This window comes from Hemibagrus wyckioides, linkage group LG15 (genome assembly GCF_019097595.1).
Source record: "Hemibagrus wyckioides isolate EC202008001 linkage group LG15, SWU_Hwy_1.0, whole genome shotgun sequence".
In the NCBI taxonomy this organism is placed as follows: domain Eukaryota; kingdom Metazoa; phylum Chordata; class Actinopteri; order Siluriformes; family Bagridae; genus Hemibagrus; species Hemibagrus wyckioides.
The window spans coordinates 16,656,429-16,677,601 of NC_080724.1; the positions used below are offsets into that span (position 1 = coordinate 16,656,429).

Sequence of the window (21,173 nt, forward strand, 5' to 3'; positions counted from 1 at the left end):
TTTCTCTCTGTGTTTTTAAAACCAGATTGCGTGGGACCAAAATTAGGCAGATTGCATTAGGACCGTCTGCATCCGGGAGAGATACTGAAACATAATGATTAGAGGCAGGGGATGAAAGCCGTGTCAGGAAAAAGGGTTTCGTCAGTGAACGATGTTTTTAAAGTGGAGCTCAGGTTTATATATCCTCGGCACAGGAGCGATGTTTGCATCTCTGCACTTGCGCCTGCTACACGTACAGTATATGCAAACAAGACGCTGCTGATTGTCTGCTGCGTTTGAGTGGCATCTCCAAACCGGTAAACTAATTTCATCGAGTCGTTTCCGCTTTTTAAGATCACTACCAGCAATCAGAACGATGGCCAAATAGTCGGTGATGAGTTCCAGCTGCCACTGTTTTAGACGTGCTCGGGGTTTAGTATGCAAGATGCTCCCCCTCAAATAAATAAATAAATAAATAAATAAACAAACAAGGCTTTCCATCCAGACGTGAGGGGGAATAATATCCAGCATCACAAACTTGCTAGAACAATACAAGGGCAAACGCTTTCTTTGGCCTTCTTTTCAAAACCCCGTGCTACACTCCAGCTTTGTCACATTCAATTTCCTGTCAATTTCACCATCCAGACTTGAGAAAAGTGGCTGGGAAAAAAAAAAAAAAGGAAAAAAAGTTCAGCCTTATATTTAGCACTGAATAAAATTCTCAACAGGCGACCTTTTTTCACTCAAGAAAGATGATGATACTCGTCTCTGCGTGTCTCTTCTCCATTTTTTTCTCCTCCTCCTGCTCTTTTCGGCTACACCTCTCAGTTGCCCACTCAGTCTGCGCTGCCCCACTGGCTGAGACAGCGAGAGGGTTCAAACACAATCTAACTCCCAGCAAAGGTCAGATTTCTCACTCCGCATGGCCCCGGGCCTCGGGCACAAAAGCCCCTCGATTCACATCTTTCAAGCGGGCGTGGGCTTTTGTCCTGCCGGAGCGAGGCGCTTGGAGCGGGCGGCCATCAGACCAGCCCCTCCTGGAGTGCGCAGTCAGGGGCAGCTAAACGTCTGGCCCTTGCGTCCCTTTGACTGATGCGGCCCTGCCATGTCACAGCCCCCACCTCGCTCGGCCCCATGCCCTCATGCCCCCATGCCCCGAGCATCCCATCATAATAGGCCACATCAAACGGCATTCAGCTCCTCTCCGAAAAAACAGAGACGGCAGCGGGGGAAAAAAAAAAAAATAAGATCGCCCACCCGTGTTTGCCTCGGCATACGGTGCAGTCAAGTTGATCTGCCTGCACAGGAATTGCACAACATGTCCTGGTGTTGCATGCAGACCCGTGAGTGAGGAATCTCAAAACTATGTACGAGAAACTCACACATTCTTCCTTTTATCCGAAGACGGTGTTTGTGGTCAGAAACGGTAGCTGATATATACAGAGGATTTTTGGTTTTAGTACAAGTTGTGAAAGCTCGGTTTGAGACTCGGAGAGTGTGAGAGTCTAACTGCCATGGGCTCTCGCCGCTTTAAGGTGGGAACATGTGACCATTGTTTGATTATGACTCATCCTCCTAATTACTGAATCAACCAAAACCTGTTTTCTGCATACTGTATGTGAGGCAGCAGTTAGCAAACAGGAACTAGGGATTGACTCATTTCACAGAATTATAAGCCATCACCTAAAATATACATTTCCTCTTTTCAAAACATTTTTTTTTTTTTTTTTTTTGAAGTTTTAGTTTTGATCTATATAGCAGAGCTCTGTACACACTCTATACACTTCCGGCGATGGGCTCGTCTCCTCGTTTCGGCTCGCTCCGTGCCGTATCCCGCGTGTCCGGAAACATCCAAAAAGGACTACATTTCACTTTGTGGAATTATGCTAATTGGGGAAATATTGTGAAAATGTTCAGTGAACACTTTGCATGCCACTATGGAAGAAACTGCCAGGCAAATAAGGGCCTTGTCTTATAAAGTATTCATTGCCACCTGGTAACGGCCGCCGTTTATCATTTCACCTGAAATTACAATGAAAACTGATACCTTATCAGAGGGACAGAGGGACAGACAGAGAGGAGGGGAAGAGTAAAAAAAAGAAAGGGAGGGAACGAGTGAAGGAGGGAGGGAGAGGGGGAAGGAGGGAGGGAGGGACGAGTGTTCGGGGGATGGTTAGGCTATAGGGTTTTTTCTCTCTCTCTCTCTCTCTCTCTCTCTCTTCATAATTTAACCAACTGTTCTCAGATCAGGTTACTCACTCCACTTAGTATGATGTTCAGCTCTGCCTTCAGAATATTACAGCAATTATAGATCGCTTGTTTGTTTTTGGATATACTGTTATATTTTCATTTTAGATCTGATTTTATATGAACTTCAATTCCGTCCGGTTTTTTTTTTTTTTTTATTCCTCAACTTTTCAAGTTTATTGCTAGTTATTAAATGTCACCGAGAAAAACTTCCTGTTTTCTTGAATATAAGTCTAGATAGCATTTCCCCTCCGCCGAGGCGACGCGTGAACCCTCAATGAAAAAGATAAAGAATTCCATTTGGTGGCAGAAATGCTGGAATATAAAATATGTAATGAGCCATGCAGACATTTTTTTTTTTTTTTTTCTCGCAACCCTCCACTTCTCCCTCCCTCCTTATTTGCTCATTTGCATGGGGCTGGACTCAGCCTGCCCCCTCGAGTGTGGGACAGCCTGTAGAAAGCAGAGAAAGAAAAGCCCGACCCACTGAGGGGAGGAGGAAAAAAGTCTGCTCCAGTTCCTGCTCTTCCGTAATTTCCTATCGCCAACTGCTTGGGGTGTGTGTGTGTGTGTGTGTGTGTGTGTGTGTGTCTGTATGTATGAGTGAGTGTGTGAGCAAACTAGAGAGCGAGCGAGAGAGAGAGCCAGAGAGAGAGAGTGTGAGTGAATGAGGGGGCCATCTCTGTATTCTCTCACCTTCACCCCCCCCTCATCAAAACGCAAGGAGGAGGGGCCAGAACGAGCTGCCAATCAACTTCACTCGTGGCAGCCGGCATTATCTCGCCTGAAAACTATTGACAGATTACATGTCAAGGAGTTTAGTACATGATTGAGAGAGAGAGAAAAAAAAAGACTCTTTATTGCCCACTTATTCTAGTCTGAATTTCCCGCAGGCCAGATTCCTCTCTGATGATTTTCACACAGAGTTCGTTGTATTATGAAAGTTACATGCTTGGGAGGATTTAACTTCGACTCTCCTGAATATGGTAAGTGCTCCTCTTCTTCTTCTTCTTCTTCTTCTATTTCTTCTTCTTCTCCTAACTGTCTGTTGTGCTTTCACGTGAAAGGTGCGTCTGTATTACACACTGTTTATCGAATAGGGAAGTTGCTTGTGTTTTAGTGTGTGTGTGTGTGTGTGCGTGTGTTCCTGAGTGTGTGTGTGTGTGTGTGTGTATGCGTGCGCCTTTATTTATAACTGAGTGACAGATCCCGGGGCTGATTACAGTATTAAATATGATCCTTTCCCTCACCTCTCCATTTTCCTTTTTCAGTACTTAAAAAAAATAATATATGTAAGAGACACTCGACAGGTCTGAGAAATCAGAAATAGGAGAGCTTTCATTTTTATACCTGGAAGTATCTCAATTTATTTATTTACTGGTCTGTGTTATTGCCGTATGTCACGTCATGTCGTGTGTGCCTCGTCTCCTCTCTGAACTCGCTCGCTCAATTTCCTTTCTGTCTACAGGTTTATCTGGGGTTTATTTCATTTTCGGGATGTTAAAGGCGTGCTTATAGAAGGATAGGATTAAGGATAGAGTTAACAAACACAGGTATGCGAAGTCGAAGCGCTCGGCGTGGCCTAAGGGTTTGTTGCCAAGGGGACTGAACAAACAAACTGTTGTGCCGGCTTTGTTTTGACACATGTAAGGACACACAGAACAAGTGATATCCCACTCTTTATCCCCGCGTCCCCCCGTTTAGGGATATTTCTGCGTATGTGAAACTGATCTCCAGAGCTTAGTATATCCTCTGTTTTTTTCCATGATGTTTTAGGGAAGATTTAATGCCTCGGGAAACATTTTTTAGTCGGGTCCAGGAACTTTTCATTACAATCCTGTAAATAGAAAAACGTGCTTTAGATTAATTTTTTTAAATGTCTTATGAATCATAGTCCAGATTGGGATTAAAGATAGAAATGAAGATATAGAGTCTTGTGTGTGTGAATATGATATTTTGGATTTATGCTCTGCTTTTAGGGTTGAATCGATTTTTTTCAGTATATTAATAATCAACGTCTGAATTTAAGCTGAACTTTTTTCTGTCTATAGAGTTTTTTTTAAAGCATGTTTTTAATTCTTTATCATTATTAATAAACCTTTTTCCCCACGTCGATTTGCATTTTTATTAATTATTATTTATTATTAGGACCGATTTCCTACGCCTTTTTTTTTGTTTTGTTTTTTGTCTTGCTTGTTTTATTTCTTTCTTCTTTTTTTTTTTTTTCCACACAATCAACCCTCTATGTATTTAATAAGCCATAAAAAAGAAGTGAGAAAAGCAGAAAAGGAAACTTTATGTACGCTCTTACTCAAACAGAGCACAGTCTACTGAATTCTGGGAATCAAGCTTTTTTTTTTTTTTTTGGTAATAATTGCAAAACCCCCCAGATGTACCGTGTAAGTTTTTTTGTTCTATATGTTATTTTCCCTGTGGTTTTTCTGATACCAGCTGTTCAAAAGGACACTGAATAGGTCCAAAGACACACCCTGGGTTTTCAGATCTTTTTAGTTCTCTGCACTCTGTTCGGACTGCACATGATTTTACGACTCGTCATTCACTACGCTGGCTTTTCTTTCCCTTTTGGAGTCTGAGTGTGTAGATTTAATCCACCGCCAGCACCTTTACAGGCTGAAAGAAGGAAGAAAAAACACACACACACATATATATATATATATATACAAGTCAAGGTCTGGAGCCCTCGATAACCTTCATCACAGTTTAGCAACAAGCGAATCAACTTGATGTCTTAAGCAATAAAAAGCCTGGTGCTGTCTTAAATCGCCGGCCCTTGGATGACAGTAAATTTACATTTTTTAATTAAATGAGCTGGATTTTTTACGAGGAGGCTGGACTATGCTAATGGGAATGTTGTGTACTGCAGATTAACAGAGTTTTTGGAAATAAATTTAGAAGGAGGACAGTGGAAGGGAGAAGGGGGAACCAGGCGTCAGGTTTAACCCCTTTTCATCCCACTTCTCCACCGGGACACAGAGCGAAGGACTGAAATGTAAATACATGAATTAGAATCCTATATCTTTAATCGATTACGGGTCTGACTCAGTTGAGGGGGAAAAAGTGCTTAGAATGGAATTGCTACCTAAAAATCCAAATTTCTTTCTTCAATCTTTTCTTTTTAATCATATATATATATATATATATATATATATATATATATATATATATATATTCCTGCCATTCATGCAAAAACAATTCTTTCTATTTTGTTTAGGCTTAAATCGGGCAGTTGGATACAAAATGCAGAACTGGAGATTCTATTGTAATAACTTACTTTTATGTAATGACTCAAAGTAGAGCTTGATTTTACGTGGCTTGTATTTAAGGAGTTATGTATAAAAAGAAAAGAAAAGAAACAGAAGAAGAAGAAGTCAGAGGAAAAAAGAGAGATGGACAGTTGAGACGGACAGCTGGCTGAGCCGCACCGCCGGGTGTGTTGTGATCAGATGCAGACCCCAATATATTATAATTAACATCCAAATACCTGCTTATCTTTAACCTGTTTACCTACAAAATAAATATATTTTAGGAAGAGGAAAAGAGAGGGATGGTGAAGTACGGAGGTGTTTAAATGACGTTTTGTGAGTGTTGGAGTTGTGGGAAGAAACTATCCTTCTCTCCTCTCCTCTCCTCTCCTCTCCTCTCCTCTCCTCTCCTCTCCTCTCCTCTCCTCTCCTCTCCTCTCCTCTCCTCTCCTCTCTTGTGCACTCATGCAGACGCTCGGTCCTAATTAAAAGCTCAAAGCATTTCTGTCACCAATGCACAGTAATAGGCTAATTAATACTGCAAGAGGAAGTATGCGTAAATAACAAACGTCATACCTTTAGGCCCTTATAGCTTTTAACTTCTCAGTATTTTTATATCTATTATTATTATTATTATTATGATTATTATTATTATTACCAACATCACAGCTTTTTCCTCATCAGGCGTCTTCTTGTCGTTATTCTGCAAAGACACCAAGTCAGCCTGTCAGCTCCGAAAGTTTAGCATCTTATCTCTTATTGTTAGCGCAGCTCAACAAGAAGCGTGACAAATGACATTTGAAATTCAAAAGGGAGCCGTTTCCTCTTAACGTCCGTTCCGCGGACTCCGTACCACTCCGTATTATTCCACGGAAAAGTGACAAAGTTCCGCCTAAAGATGCTCCCCCCCCACAAAGGGCTCGTAGAGCGGCTCTATTTCACGTTTATGATCTTCCACATGAAATTCTAATTTCATGCAAAGTGGGAGAGAGGAATAATCTGCCGCCGCTGATATGGCATATAAGAGAGAAAAGAGGAATACGAAGAAGCAATTAGCACGGTGTAAAATACCTCAGTCCGTTTGTCTGAAAGCATGAGCTCCACTGGCCTAGAATGAAATTTGCATGCTTGGCTTATCGACGCACACTTATTAGGCCGTCTGAAAGGAAGATTAAGCCAGCACAAAATGTGGCGTCTAATCCTTTTAAACGTGGCAGGAGGGGGGTTTAAGGTGGGAGCGACCCTGTGGGCAGGTTGGAGGCAGGAATGGTATGGTCGTTAAAGTCAGGGGCAGTCTGCGCTGCTCAGGCTTGCGGTTTAATTCCCATGAAGAAGCGTGCACTCGTTTCTTTAGACTTTATTTCGGGCCACGGGTTTGTGGGCGAGGCTTTGTGAAATTGGGAAGAGCTAATTATGCCCGGTTTCAGCAGGATTTATGAGCGGCAAGCGAGTGTAGTTTTATATACAATTCAAAAGACTTACTGTCCATCGTACATGCTTACAAATAAAGATGTCATGATGGACGGTTCTGTGAGGAAACTTTAACATCTATTGAATGTTTCCATCGAGCAAAAGTAAGGTGCTAAAAATGTTTCATATGGCACTGAGAAATAAAGGTTCTTTCAAAAACCCCATTTACGGGAAGGTTCTTTGAGGAAGCAGAAATCTGGTTCTTCTGCAGCATCACTTTGAAAGGCCCTTTATTTTAAGAGTGTATATTTTTATATGTGACATAAAAGCGTATTTCTGTCCATCGGCATGAATAAAGTTTATCCGGCTCGTTCAACGACAGAGTCGCTTTCAGTAAACATCATGACTCGCGCATGTTAAGCCATATAAGAGTCCTGCGACGCTGTTTAACTGCTTAGCGACTGCTGTTATAGCACTGATTGACTCAGCTAATAGACTGATAGTTTATCTGTAAGTCAGAGGTCCTTGTCTTCTTATCTTCAACCCAAAACTCAGGGGTCAGGACAGGCTGGGAAAGTTCACGTGAGCTGGTTTGGGTGGTCCTGCGCTGCACACTGCTTGTGCCATCAATCAGCGTCAAAATTTGTCAAGCTGTAATTGGTGCACGTCACTCTAGCTAATAGATCATGTAAGGACACAGAGCGACGGCTGAAAAACACGCTCAAAGTGCAAGCTGACGCTTTCTGCTTTTCCCCCCATTGATAAGAAAAAGAAGTGCAGGGCTGTGTGTTCTCTGTCACCTTCATCCTGAGAGAGTGTTTGCACTGGAGCGCCACCGGGCCGATATCCTGTCCTCTCTGGTAATTGACTGCAAACAGGGGCGCTCGCGTCTGAAAGCTCCCCTGACGCGGGTCCCCGCGTTCTGTGTGTTTTTTCCTGTGACATTCTATTCACTTGGGTCAGTAGCAGGCAGCAGCAGCAATAATTACTGTCTGTACATGATAAATCTGAAGCCCAGCTGTTCCGTTCTGTCACGGACTACACAGTGTAGAGCGGCGAGGGGGGACGAGGAGAGCGTGGTGGGGGTGATGGGGCTCAGGAGTTTGCTGTTTGACTGAATTTTTTTTTTTTTTAAACTCTGTAACTTGATAGGATTACATGGTTCTAGGGTCTACACCTGTTAAGAGGCTGTTAACAGAACAGTTGGCGGTCTCATGCTGGAGCTTAGTGTTATATATATATTTTTTTTACTCTGTCCTCTTTTGGGATTTTCTCTCTCCACACACACACCGCCAGGGGTTTCTCCATTCTCCAGGCTCTTTCTTGGTAAGTAAGGAGATTAAGGAGGAAGAGGGCAAGGTGATGTCACCTCATGGTGGCTATCAAAGCTGAGATTTTACAGCAAGGCCTCTAAACAGGTCAGCCGGCAATCAGGTTGTGTTTGCTGTTGTCAAGATGACACGCGCGACTGCTGGCTTCGTAAATTGCTGTGACTCGAATGCTCAAGAAAGGAAAAAAAAGATGAACTCTGACACTCCGTGTGGATCAAAAAAAAGAAAGAAAGAAAGAAAAAAAAAAGTTTTGGGGCTCTTGCAGGTTTTTCCATTCTCATCAGGCAGCTTGTGAAATGAGTCAAAGACAATGTCAGCTCTCTGGCAAACAAGCAACCTGACACCAGGCTTGTGCCGTATTATTTGTACAATTTTATGCCCATCTATTCATATGCAGTGAGTAATGAATTAAAGGGCATCCGAGGCTGCAGAAGCCAGCCTTGTGTCTCGACATGATTTAGATATTTTCCACAACTGCTCAGAACACGACAAATGCCACGTTACGGTGTAGAGACTCTACAAGCAGAATAAGAATCATTGTTTCGTTTCCAGTACGTCTCAAACGTCATCTTCGAAGCGTCACGCGCTTAGCCCGAAAATTCGAGTAAAAATGCTAAGGACTTGTTTATTGTGCCTGTATTGCTTCACAACCATGTTTGGCTTCTCTGCGCTCTCAACACCTGTCCCTTCTCTTGTGCTGGGATTTTCTATATTTGGCTGTAAGTTGGGTTCATCATTTGCTGCAAAAGGGCACTGTTTCTTACTGGAGAGAGATAGGGAAAGATAGAGAAGGAAGGAGGGAGGGAGGGGGGGGGGCGAGAGATCTAGCCATGTGTGGTAGGAACTTTTTTTTTTTTTATCTCAAAATTTTCGATAAAAGTAATTTCCCTTTCCCAGCTCAATAGAATCTTTGTGATGAAACAGTGTGTAAGGTACGATAAAAAACAGTCCAGATCAAGCCAGTAAAACTGACATTATATACTATCTATAATTACACAACATGACTCCATAGCTATGTATTTCTGCAACCGACAGTAATCTTATCTAAGACAAGGAGGAGGAGAAGGAGGAGGAGGAGGGAAGAAATGTTTAATAATCATAATTCAGGGAGTTTTGATGGTCCTGATAAGTAATCTAGGCCTGCTGATAAATAAAGGAACAGAATGACTTTCAACTAATTCCCCTCCCTGCTGAGCGATGAGGGTTCACCAAGTGTCCTGTCCGTGCGAATCCCCACTCTAGCTGCTCTACGGAGGGAAATAAGCAGCACGGCCCTTAATTGTTTGGGAAGTATGGCCCCTCTCGGCCCGCCTGCGCTCTCCCCTCTCCCCTGCTTCATTTCAGAGACAGGCCTCGGCTGCCCGAGAATGGCGTTAATTTTTTTATTACCTGTTTGACTCTCAAGCCTTATTACTGTAGCCCCTTAATGTTCGGCGTAACCGTGGAAACCGGATGAATAAACGTCCGCAAAAGAAAATGAGATGATTAAACAGGTCACCCTTGCAAAACAAATTCGCTCGGCCGAGCGCAATTTGTGTGCCGTGCGCCTGACTTAACAGTTTGCTAACAAGCGCACTGTTTGTAGGAGAAATTTGGAGGAAAGAAAGGAACACTGAACACAGCGTAATCCGTTAAGGAAAAACAGATGCAAATTCTTAAAGTGTTACTTTACGTATTGTGTTACAGCCGATCTCGTTTCCTATTTCTCTGTACGGTATGATATTGTTCAACTCTTTTAGTTTTTATTTATTTACATTTTTTACAAATTTTACACAAATCTTTATTTATATTTACGGAGTCAGTGAATGTGCTTGGTGCTTAATACAAGTCCATATGGGATCAATGTCCTGTTGAGGCCTTCATCATGCGGGTGGAATACATATACATAGTCTCCTCTGTGTGTCTAAGTTTTGGATCCCTTTTTTACTTTCTTTTTCCTCCCAGACTTTTTTCTCTCTGTTCATTTTAATATTCTAATCTTCGACACCATAGTCGCTCCTGCTCTCTTCTCCATTGTCATAAGACGTCGTTCTAGGACAAGAGTAATCGATTACAGATCCCCGAAATGAGTAATAAGAGATAAGGAAAGTCACTTATTACATCCTTAATAAGAAGTTTAAATGCAGCGTTACAGACCGTATGATTCATAGATCGTAGATTATTTTGTATTCTTAATGATAACCTTGCTGTTTATTGTAAATAAGATTCTTGACAGTGGCGATTTAGACACTAGGTGAAAGGTATCTGTGGATTTTTTTGGAGCAGCAGCAATGCCTTTGGGATCTTCTTTATGGAAGTGGAGCACTTGAGGGTGTTGGCTGAAACACTTTGTGCCATTCCTAAAAAGCAAGCCCATGATCGTCTCAATTGTGTCTCTTTCCAATAAGAGAGATGGATGGAGAACGTCTTGGAGATCTTCCTAACCAGCAGAGAGGCACATTTTCAGAGAGAGAGAGAGAGAGAGAGAGAGAGAGTGCTCCTACCCCACTGCCAGAGTGTCTATGGCAGAAACTGAAAAGCACTTGTGCATTATTGATGTTTTAATTTGTGCAAATGCCCGAGTCTTTGTTAAGTGATTATAGTGCTGTGCAGATAGAAGGCAGGTTCTCAGGGCAGAAACAGGAGCTGGTGGCCCGGTTCAGGGCAGCTGCCCCACCCTGGCACCATCCGGCACAAAGATGGAAAAATATCAACGTGTCACTGATTAAAAAAAAAAGAGAGAGGCAGTTGATCTTTTGTACTTATTATTTTTCTTCTGTCAGCTACACCTCTCCCATTTATGGTGGCGGTTTATAGGCCTTTTACATCCCTTATCAAAAATTATTTGATGTAAATATAATAGAACTGACCTGAAAAGCCCCATAAGCAAATAAGGTGTGTGTCACGCCAGCAGCTGACCTTGGGAAAGAATGCTACAGTAAGTTATAATGTCTCACGCTAGAACAACAAACCCATAAAACAATAGTTTCGGAAAGTGAGCTGGTTTAGGTAAATACGAGAGAATGATGGCTTTTTTATACTAGGCCACGTCATAAATGTTTCCATGATGCCTTGCCTCTTTTCTTTTCTTTTTTCTTTTTTTAACTGCAATTCATTAATGCTTGTGCTACTTTTAGTTTAAACAAAAGATTCAGGTGGATCATGAAAAGGAATAGGAGGGAGTGTGGTTAATTCTCGGGCAGAAAATGAATGTGCATGAATGCCGGTTGTGTATCATCAGGAGGACTGTCACTAATAATACCTAATTTGAGTGTGTGTGTGTGTGTGTGTGTGTGTGTGTGTGTGTGTATTGTGAAAGCACATTGAGTAATATTTCTAGTATTCAGAAGCTGAATACTCAAAAGTATCCACACCTTTACACACCTGGTTTACCCACGGCTTTTCATCCAAACTGGTTTTCAGTTAACTTTATATACATATCTTTTAATATGCTTTACACACACACACACACACACACACACTCATGTGACAGGTACATATTTATATCAAGAGAAGAAATGAGTAGAAATGAGAAATGGGTGAATTTCCCTCTGAATCTCTGAGACTGGGCTGTTTTTCAGTAGAAAGTGTGCCTCTCTCTCTTTCTCTCTCTCTCGCTCTCTCTCTCTCTCTCTCTCTCTCGTTCTTTCACTCACACACACACACACATATGTCTTAGTATCCTTAGTAGGACCTTCCACTGACATTAATAATCAAGCTAATTAATGCTATGCCAGCTATACACCTAATCATAACCCTAACCTTAACCTCCATAAAGAAAAGAAGAACATTTTACCTTTTCTCTCTCTCTCTCTCTCTCTCTCTCTCTCTCTTTTTTAATACAAACTGCTGTTGTTTCCCTCATAGGGATCAGTCCGATGTCCCCACAAGGTCAAAACTATATATTCCCCATCTACATTTAGTCCCTAGCAAGATATAAAAACTTGTCCCCACACACACACACACACACACACACACACACACCGCCTCCGTCTACATTTACAGCTTTATTAAGCTGTCTCATGAAGGCTTAGCAAGGAAATACAGTGAAAAGAAAAGACACATATTACTTTGATGATCTGATGTCATTTGTGGACTCCACACACGTAGGCTTCATTGTGTGTGTGTAAAGGAGAGAGAGAGAGAGGGAGAGGGTGAGAGAGAGAGAGAGAGAGAGAGAGAGAGGAGGGGGACGACGGTTCTGAAATGTGGGATTTCAATTAGCTGCGTAATCTGAACCTGCCTGCTTTGATCGGGCCATTTTCTGAATAAGAACAGCAGCACTTGTAAAACATTAATTACACACATATTTTTTTTTCTCTCTCTCTTTTTTTTGTACATTTTTTCAAAACATAAAGGTTTAAAGTGTGCTTTATTTGGCACTCCTTGAAAGAAAGAGCGAAAGAAAGAAACTCACCTCGCACCAAAATCGCTATTTGAACCCTCGGCGTCAGGGATGAAAAGAGTGGGAAAGGAAGTGGATGTATGATATGAAAAATCCCTCGTTCAAATATCAAGTAAAGAAATGCGGCTGTCAGTGAAAGACTAGCCTTCTCTCTCTCTTTTTTTTTTTTTGCACGCATTTCTCAGTGACAGATGACATTTAGGCCATCTATTGGATCACATTTCTGACATTATCTCTTATTTCACTGAAGCCAGGATTTATTAATAATTCATGCAAATGCTGGGAGGGTGCTGATGAGGGAAGAAAAAAAAAAAAAACAGATAAATTAAAAGAATTATTTGCTCTAATTGTTCGACACCTACTTGCTTTATTGGCTTTGTTAAGACTTCTGGTTAATCGATCAGGTCCTGGTTTAAGGTTTAGTTGAATCAGTGAATATTGGGGAATATTCCGGAATAGAAAAGTGAGTGTGTGTGTGTGAGACAGAGTGTGTGTGTGTGTGTGTGAGTGAGTGAGTAAGTGTGTATGGATCTGTAGAGGAAATTTGATTTACTTCTGCTAAGCAGGCCTGTGTATATTCTCAGACTGAAATGTATACTGGATGCTCACATGTTGAGCCTCGTAAAGGTTTTAATCCGACTCGTCGTTTTTTTCTTTTTTTTCTTTGCTGGAATGTTCCGTGCCTCTTCACGATCCTCCAGCAGCTTCCTGGAAGCACTGACAGACTGTGATTATGGTGTTTATTTGTCACATTTTCTCTATTCTGGATGGAAGGGGCAGAACCGATGACACGTTTCGAGTCATCCCAGCTGAAAGTACACCTACGTCGAAAGAAACAATGTGTGTAAAGTACGTGTTTCGGGACCTGTTTTTACATGTTCGCTAGTTTTCTGTATGTTTCTGCGACGAACGCTCGTACAGGAGATGCATTGAGTGCCATAACTCGCACACGCAGCCAGGCTAAAATCAATTGGAATGGATAGTTAAGCTGGCGCTAAAAATCAATGAGCAATTCATGTCCTTGATCACACTGTGTCATCTCTCTCAGTGTTGGAGCTCGGGGGCCGGCAGAGCATGACCGCCCCCTCCTCTCCACACATTACTGTTATTTGGCTTCGAATGGTGGATATATAGATGTGTACAGAATCTACACGTGGGAAGTCTTGTGGAAATTTCTTCTCCTTATTACGCATAAGCCTCGACGCCTTGACGTCAATTAAAGTGCAAGCAAGCTATATGCATGTACTATATATGTCTGTGGAGAGAGACAGCGAGAAAGAGAGAGAGAGAGAGAGAGCATTAACCAAGTTTCAGCAATAGTTCAATTCAATTCACTTTTATATCTAAAGTGCTTCTATCAATAGAAATGTACAGAAAAATGTTAAACCAGGATATAAATGATATTTTATCGTTTTAAGTAAGGAAAACGTTATAAGGAAGACACTTTGAACTCAAAAGGGAATCCGTCCTCATCTGAAGCGAGACCAGAGAGTGTGATTATACCATCCTACCGTCTCCCTTCCACGATCAAAGTGTCCAATCAAGCAGCCAAGATTCATTATAACGTGACGTCTATCCTGTTAACGTTACGTTATGTCTGTTCACGGACGGAGACGTGAGCTCGAAAAACCTCGGAGTAAAAATTTCTAAATAGTAATTTTGTCCTTATTAATGTCATTAGTGCAACAGTCAGCATGGATCAAATCAGCAGCTGACTGAAGGAACTCCCCTGCCTCGGCACAATGACGGGATGGTGTCATGACTGATTTGAGCCTTGCGCGTTGATGGCTGAGATTTTCGACTGTTCTCGGCGCTCATGATGCCTATGGTCGTTCGGATCCACCCCCCCCCCTCCATCCATATATCCCTACGTTTCTATTTCCATTCCTCTTGTATCTTGGAGCAGTGTGTATTCTTAGACCAAAGCACTTATTCTGATGATTTCTCTGTATATTTAATATTATTATGTAAAAAAATAAAAAAATAATACCCCTTTAGACCAGAATCTATTTTGTATTTTTTTTTTTCAACTCTAATTATCTTTACAATTTGGATTGGACTTTGAAATAAATGCTGGAAAATAATATCATTTGTGCTATCGCTTTCATAATCTCCCCGCTTGCGTGAGAGGGAAACAGAGGGACATGAATGGACACAGTCATCCACGACGGCTATGTGACACAGTTAATAATGCAGAGCTGCTATTGGACACTGCTGTGATAAAAGATGACAATGGATGACATTTGTGAGCCTAAGCCTCACTGCGATCGATGTGTGTTAAAAGGCACCGGACGCACGACGATGATGGCGTGGTGTTTTCAAAGAGGTGGAAGGAAAAAAACCATTTTTTTTTTATTTCTTTTCCACCAAGAAAAAGGTGAAAAGCTCGTTGTGAGCGCTGGTGCTGTTCGGTAACTCGTGCTTTCAGGGGTCGTAATTTGTTAAACATTTGCATAACCTCTCAAAGAGCAGTTGTTTGGCACAACAGGTGTCTCTCTTTTTTCCTCTCTCTCTCTCCTCACGGCACTAATGTTGTAAAGGGCACTCTGTCACACAGGGTGAAGGCTTCAGATTTAGAGGAAGGGCCTTCGCACCAGTTGTCTGATGAGATCGAAAAAAGCGTGTGAGAGAAGGCAGCACATGGCCTGCTGACTCGCTGAGGTGACATGTCCTCAAGCAGCTGGGGCTTTTATTTTTTTTAAGAAAGAGGGTATTTTTCCCCTCTTTTCCAAAAGGCTATGCTTGAATGTTTGTGACAACTGGGATGGAGTAGTGCGCATGGCATGCACACCAGCGTGTCCTCCAGCAAGGCCAGTCAGTGGACAAGAAGATTTCAGCACCATTATTTTAATTACACAAACATTTTCTGGAATACACCCAATGACGTTGGCTTGTGTTTAATTGTAGAGGCAGAATAATACGATCCTCTGGGTGTGCGAGTGTGTAAAAACACACCTTTGAGTCACATCAGTTTTGCTTGCGTTCTCTCCTTCTCTCGCTTTGCTCCCCTCCCTCTCTCTTTCAATCCATCTGCATCATGTCGATCTGTCAGGCTGCCAGTGTCTGTTCCAATTAGATTCCACTTAATACACGTAACCTCGATTAACATGCAATCAAGCTCAGATAAATCACGTCCTTTAAGTCTCCCCCCACTCTGCCACCGCCGCCGCCGCCGCCGCCGTTCCTCCTGCATCATCCTGTTTTCTTCACCAGAACATTTTGCCACCTTTTCGAGCCTGAGATCTCACAGATTCGAGCGTGGCTTGTTTGGCGTTTTCCCCCTTGAAAATATTCCTATCTCTGAATTTCAGTATGATTTTAAATCATTTCTTTTATAAACGTCCTCGGAAACCTAATTAGGATTTCCAAATTTCTGGATGTATCCAAAACAAAAGTTGCATTTGCTCTTGGGTGGCTCGTCAGGAAGCGGCTGAAAAGTGAAATAATTAAATAAATTGATATTAAAACCAAAAAACAACCCAGGGTAAGATAGAAAACACCTAGACATAGTGCTCAGGGGTGCTCTTTTATTAATCAAGGCAAAAGTGCTAACATTGGCATGTTGAACAGATTAGAATTTTAATAACAGGCCAGGTTAAAGTGCTGGCACGTCCATGAAGAGATCCTGTCAGTCGGGAACGGCTCACGCACAACACACACCCCTCCCTCGCCTTTTTCCCGAGCTCTGTGTGTCCTCCTCAGTGCTGATAAACACAGGCCTCCTCCTGTGGGGCCACGGAGGACGATTAGGACTTCACCTCTTCATCAGATAGTGCACGAGTACTTCTCATTATTAACCCACACTGCGTCCAGCTCTCCAGCCTGAGAGCCGGGTTTTACCCCACGGCTTCGTCTCAACAATCCTCACACACACACACACACACACAAGGTGGAAGTGACGGGAAACGTCTCAGAGTTACGTGACATGTTACGGTAGCCATTAGGTTTCTATGGAAGTGGACCGGCAGTCAGCGAGTGTGGAAATAGAGTTCAAATAAATGAAGCTGATCCTTTTCTTATCTCTAGTGCCGAGTTGTCAGCTCCGAGCCTTTTATGGGACTTTGGTAAAGCCCGTGTGGACAAGTGCAAGAGTCGTGCAACTGAGATTCACCATTCCTCCCGAGTAAAAATAACTCTTCACTTCTTTCTAATAAAAAACTTGACTTCATTACTCTGGATATTGTAGTCATGGTTTATTTTGCACACACATATAGGACGCCTGAACATAATCAGATAACATTTATATCTCTCTCCAGGATGATTTATAATTCTTCATAAATGTTTTATCTGCGGCTCTGTTGCGCTGAAAAGACCAGTTCACCCTTAACGTCTGAGTAATCTTCTTTTATTTTTTTTCCTGTTCCCAGAGAAAAATGGGTGAATAACGCTGATGAGGTTTAGCAGATTCAGCCAGGCGATGGGCGAATATAATAAGTGTTTTCGTAGACGTCACCCGTGATTATTTCATCTTGCTGTTTTGGGTGAATGTGGTGGATTTAGAGGCTCGGCTTCTATTGTGCTGACATCACCCTTTAACAAGCTGAATTAAATCATGGCTAAAATCATTTGAAACTCTCCCAGAGTCCTGAAACACCCAAACAAAGAGTCTCTGGGAAATTTTGAGAGGATGATTTAACAGGGAGGGTGGGGGTATGAGGGTACGTGTTAGTGTGTGGTGTGTGTTAGAGTAAAGCTCAGAATGAGGGAAGTGGGACATCCGGATCGTTGTAAGAGGCAAAACTCTTCAGCTGCAGTTAAATACAGGGTTTATTTATGCATCATTTACAGAATCGTTCCAATAAACCTGCAAACATTTTGCTCTAATAAACGTAATTTATATTGTTTATATTGTTTTCTATTATGTAAACATATTTTGCCATCATATAAAAGTATAGTTTTGTGGTTATGTGTTTTTTTGTTTTTTTTTAACAATGGAAGTTTTATAGATTTGCCATTTTAAATTTGCGTTTTTAATAAAACTTGTATTTTATTAAATATTAATATTTGTGCATATTATTTATTATTATGTAATAATAATAATTATTATTTATTTATTTATTTATTTATTTATTTAATAAATTGTAATATTTTCTAAGCTTTTTTAAACTTCATTTTTATTTTGTATTTATTTTTTTATTTTTGCTTTTTAGGTCAATTAATTAAAAGCACAGACAAGATAAAGTACAAACAAAATACCTGAAAAGCTCAGAGGAAAACCGAAATTAGTATTCTACACTCTATGACACGTGGGCATTATTGCATCATAAAACATAACAGCCAATCCTGTGTCAGTATGCAAATGAATCCCACGAAACTAATTTAGCAGGGAAAGAGGTGAGGTGCATTGCAAATTTGCATTTTTTTTTTTATCAAATCTAGGAGAGTAAAACTGCATGTAGTGGCTTTTAAAAGTTTTTATTTTTCTTCTTGTAGACAAATTATAATTTATTACAAATTAAAAATAATGTTTAGGAAAATGAAGATGTTCAGGCAACAAGCACATGAGGAGATGCGGTGTGTTGAATCATGAAGCTCAGCACAGCCAGTGAGGAGCAATGAGACTGGATAAGACTGGATTAGCCGAGGCCAAGTGAGTAGACCGAGTAGAGCAGAGCTCCACATGAGCTCCATCAGCCCGTGAGTCGTCCAGGGTGAAGAAGAAAAGAGAGAGAGAGAGAGAGAGAGAGAGAGAGATAGAGCGAGCACGGGGATCTGGAGAGACCGAGAGTTAAAGCAAATGGGAGTTTGGAAAATTATCCTATTAAATTGAATTAAAGAGGCAGTCTTAATTTATCCCAAGAATGATGGATTCGGATAATTAAGGGTGTTAATGGGGAGTGGTTAGGAAGAGCGGGAAAAAAGGGGTAGTAGATATGTAGAAGCGCAGGAGATGGGAATGGGGGGTCAGACCCGAGCCCAGCACTTAGAGGGCCATCAGAGTTGAGTTTTTACGAGGCGGTCACTCGGGGCATTGCTTTACAGCTGGCAGCGATTACCGTACGCAGGTTAGGAGCAGGCGAACAGCCTCTCTGGCTTTCTCTTGGTGCTCTGTCACTTTTTCTCTGGAGAGGAAGGAAGCTGTAAGGTAATATGTTTAGCGAGCAGACATCTGATCAAAGCTGCTCTCGGTTAGCAAGCTTTTTGCGGCTTTGCGTGCGTGTGTGGTCAAGGGATGTGGCAGAAAACGAAAACAAACACTCCAAGCAAGCGTCAGCACTTCTGGATGTGTGTGTGTGTGTGTGTGTGTCTGGGTTGAGTGGTGTTACTCAGTGTTGGGACAGTTTGATTTGTTTGTTATTATAAGACCTAGTTATTTGAGCAGGACTGGGGTTTGAGTCCATTCCCATATCACCGACTTTATCTGCATGTCCTTAATTCTTGCTGATGTGCAGGCCTTGGGCAGTGTGTGTGATTGAGCGACTGTGTCACCACTGGAAATTATCCTGTGGCCTCAGAGAATCGCCGTTGATGGTTGTGCACAGGTGAGCGCTGAGCAATAAAGCCAAAATAACTTAGCTAAACTTGCGAGGCTAAAGAGCAATTCTCACATTTACTTGTGAGAACACTTGTATCTTGTTTGTTTGGTTGCTTTTTTTTTTTTTTTGTTCCATGAAAGTGTGGGTGTGAGTGTGAGTGTGAAAGAAAAAAAAAGAAGAAGTGAGAAAATCTATAAAAAAAAAAAAAAAAACACCCCGGTGAACTCAGCTTTACAGTGCAGTCATCAAATGCGAACTTCATGACTAATGTCTGTTAGCTTACCTGTGTGCCTGTACGCGTATTATTAGCCAGAGGTAACCATCTGAAATCTGGGCTCAAATAATTTTATGCTACTTTTCTCCTTGAGAGAGAGAGAGAGAGAGAGAAAAAAAAAAGAAATATTGCGGGGGGGTGGGGGAGAGAGAGAGAGAGAGAGAGAAGGGATAAAGAGAAAGGGTGAGAGAGAGAGAGAGAGAGAGAGAGAGAGAGAGGGTGACAGTGAGGGGAGGGAAAAAACAATCTCATCAAGCGAGAGGCCGTTTGCTTAGCAAGAGCTGACAGTCTTTGTGTATGTAAATGAAGAATTTAGACTAATGGAGTTGAACCATTTCTAATTTTGTGATGGCAAGAGGATTTTGATTGAAAGTAATTAAGCAAGCTAGCTGTAAAATTAATTAAAGCAAAAGGAGGGGGGATTTTTATTGGATTGGATAGCGATATAGCTGCTGTCAGGCAGGGGGACAAATGGGGGTGACCTGGATTCGCTGCCCTCCCTCCTCCCACTCGGGACTTTTATGTCACTTTAATCTCCTTAGAGCGGCTGGTGTGCATTTGTTCGAAATAATCAAGGAAATATGGTCAGAAATTGTCAGCTTTCAGATCTAATTTACCTGACAGCCTCGCGAAAAGTGTGTGCGTGCGGCAGTTTCTTTTTTTTGCTTTCCTTCTCTCTCGACTCTCTCTCTCTCGCTTCGGCTCGGCAGAAAATGCTTTTGACAGTTTGGAGACGTCTCGGCTCCTCAGGAATAAACGACGGGGAACCTGGTCAGGTCGGGATGAACCCTTCAATGAGCCGGTGCATCAGTTAAGAGGGTGCGAGTAAACAGTTAGAGTAGTGACAGGAGTAATTCGCTGGGAGCTGGTGAGCCACAAGTTTCAGTCTGTCCTGCTTTGACTTCCTGTATGATCTTTGAGGATCCTCCATTCAGGAAGTCCTAGATAACTTTATAACACAAAAGCCCCACGCCACAATGCCAGGATGCAAACTGAATTATACTTACTTACTGTACATTTTATAGCACTCTCTCTTCTGAAATAAAATTAAAATACATCATATCTTAGTGAGACAATGGCAGTTATATTGAATAAGTGGTGCTCGGAGGGAAAAGATAAGATAAGAAATACTCTTGTTCATTACTTCTAAGAACTGCTTATAAAGGTCAGTGTAGAAGAGTCCTTAAAGTAACCAGAAGAAGTTACTCGAAGTTATGTGCTAATATGTTCTGGCAGATTATTTAATACCTGATTTTCTTTAACACTCCTTTCTTGTGAAATTTACATCCCCCTCAGTGCTAACCGGCTAGCGTCATCATTTTTTTTTTTTACAAAGCTAGCTAGATCGTTATGTTATGTTAACTACCAAAAGCAGTCTCTTGTCTCACAAGCTAGCTTGTTTTATAGCTAGTTAAAGTTAGCTTTATATTTCCTACACTAATTGCTAAAGTATGCTGACTACCGAAGGTCACACAAGCTAGCTTGTTTAATAGCAAGTTAACACAAGTTAGCTTTATATTTCCCTCAGTGTAACCAGTGCTTATAAGCTAGCATCATATTTTTTTTTGTAGCACTGACAGCTAGCTAGATTGTTATGTTAACTAACATGCTAGCTTCATAATTTCTTTTCTAGCTAGCTTTTTAAAGCTTAAAGTTCCCCCATACTAGCTAAACCTAGTCTACAGTAGCTTTATATCACTTTATATTTATATCACTTTCACTTGGAGCTAAATACAGTCGCTTTTCACAACTTGTTTAATATCAAGCTAATACTTTAGCTAGCTTTCACAAACTAGATATATTGTTTTG

General features: G+C 41.6%; 1 protein-coding gene across 1 annotated transcript in view; it reads left to right on the top strand.

Annotated features, from left to right (window-relative positions):
• The first annotated feature begins 2,798 nt into the window (after positions 1–2,798).
• Positions 2,799–21,173, top strand: part of casz1 (castor zinc finger 1) — an 83,944-nt gene continuing 65,569 nt past the window's right edge. The window contains exon 1 of the mRNA XM_058409501.1: positions 2,799–3,212. Coding sequence (XP_058265484.1) covers positions 3,164–3,212 — 49 coding nt within the window. The 5' untranslated portion in view covers positions 2,799–3,163. The remainder of the gene's footprint in view (positions 3,213–21,173) is intronic.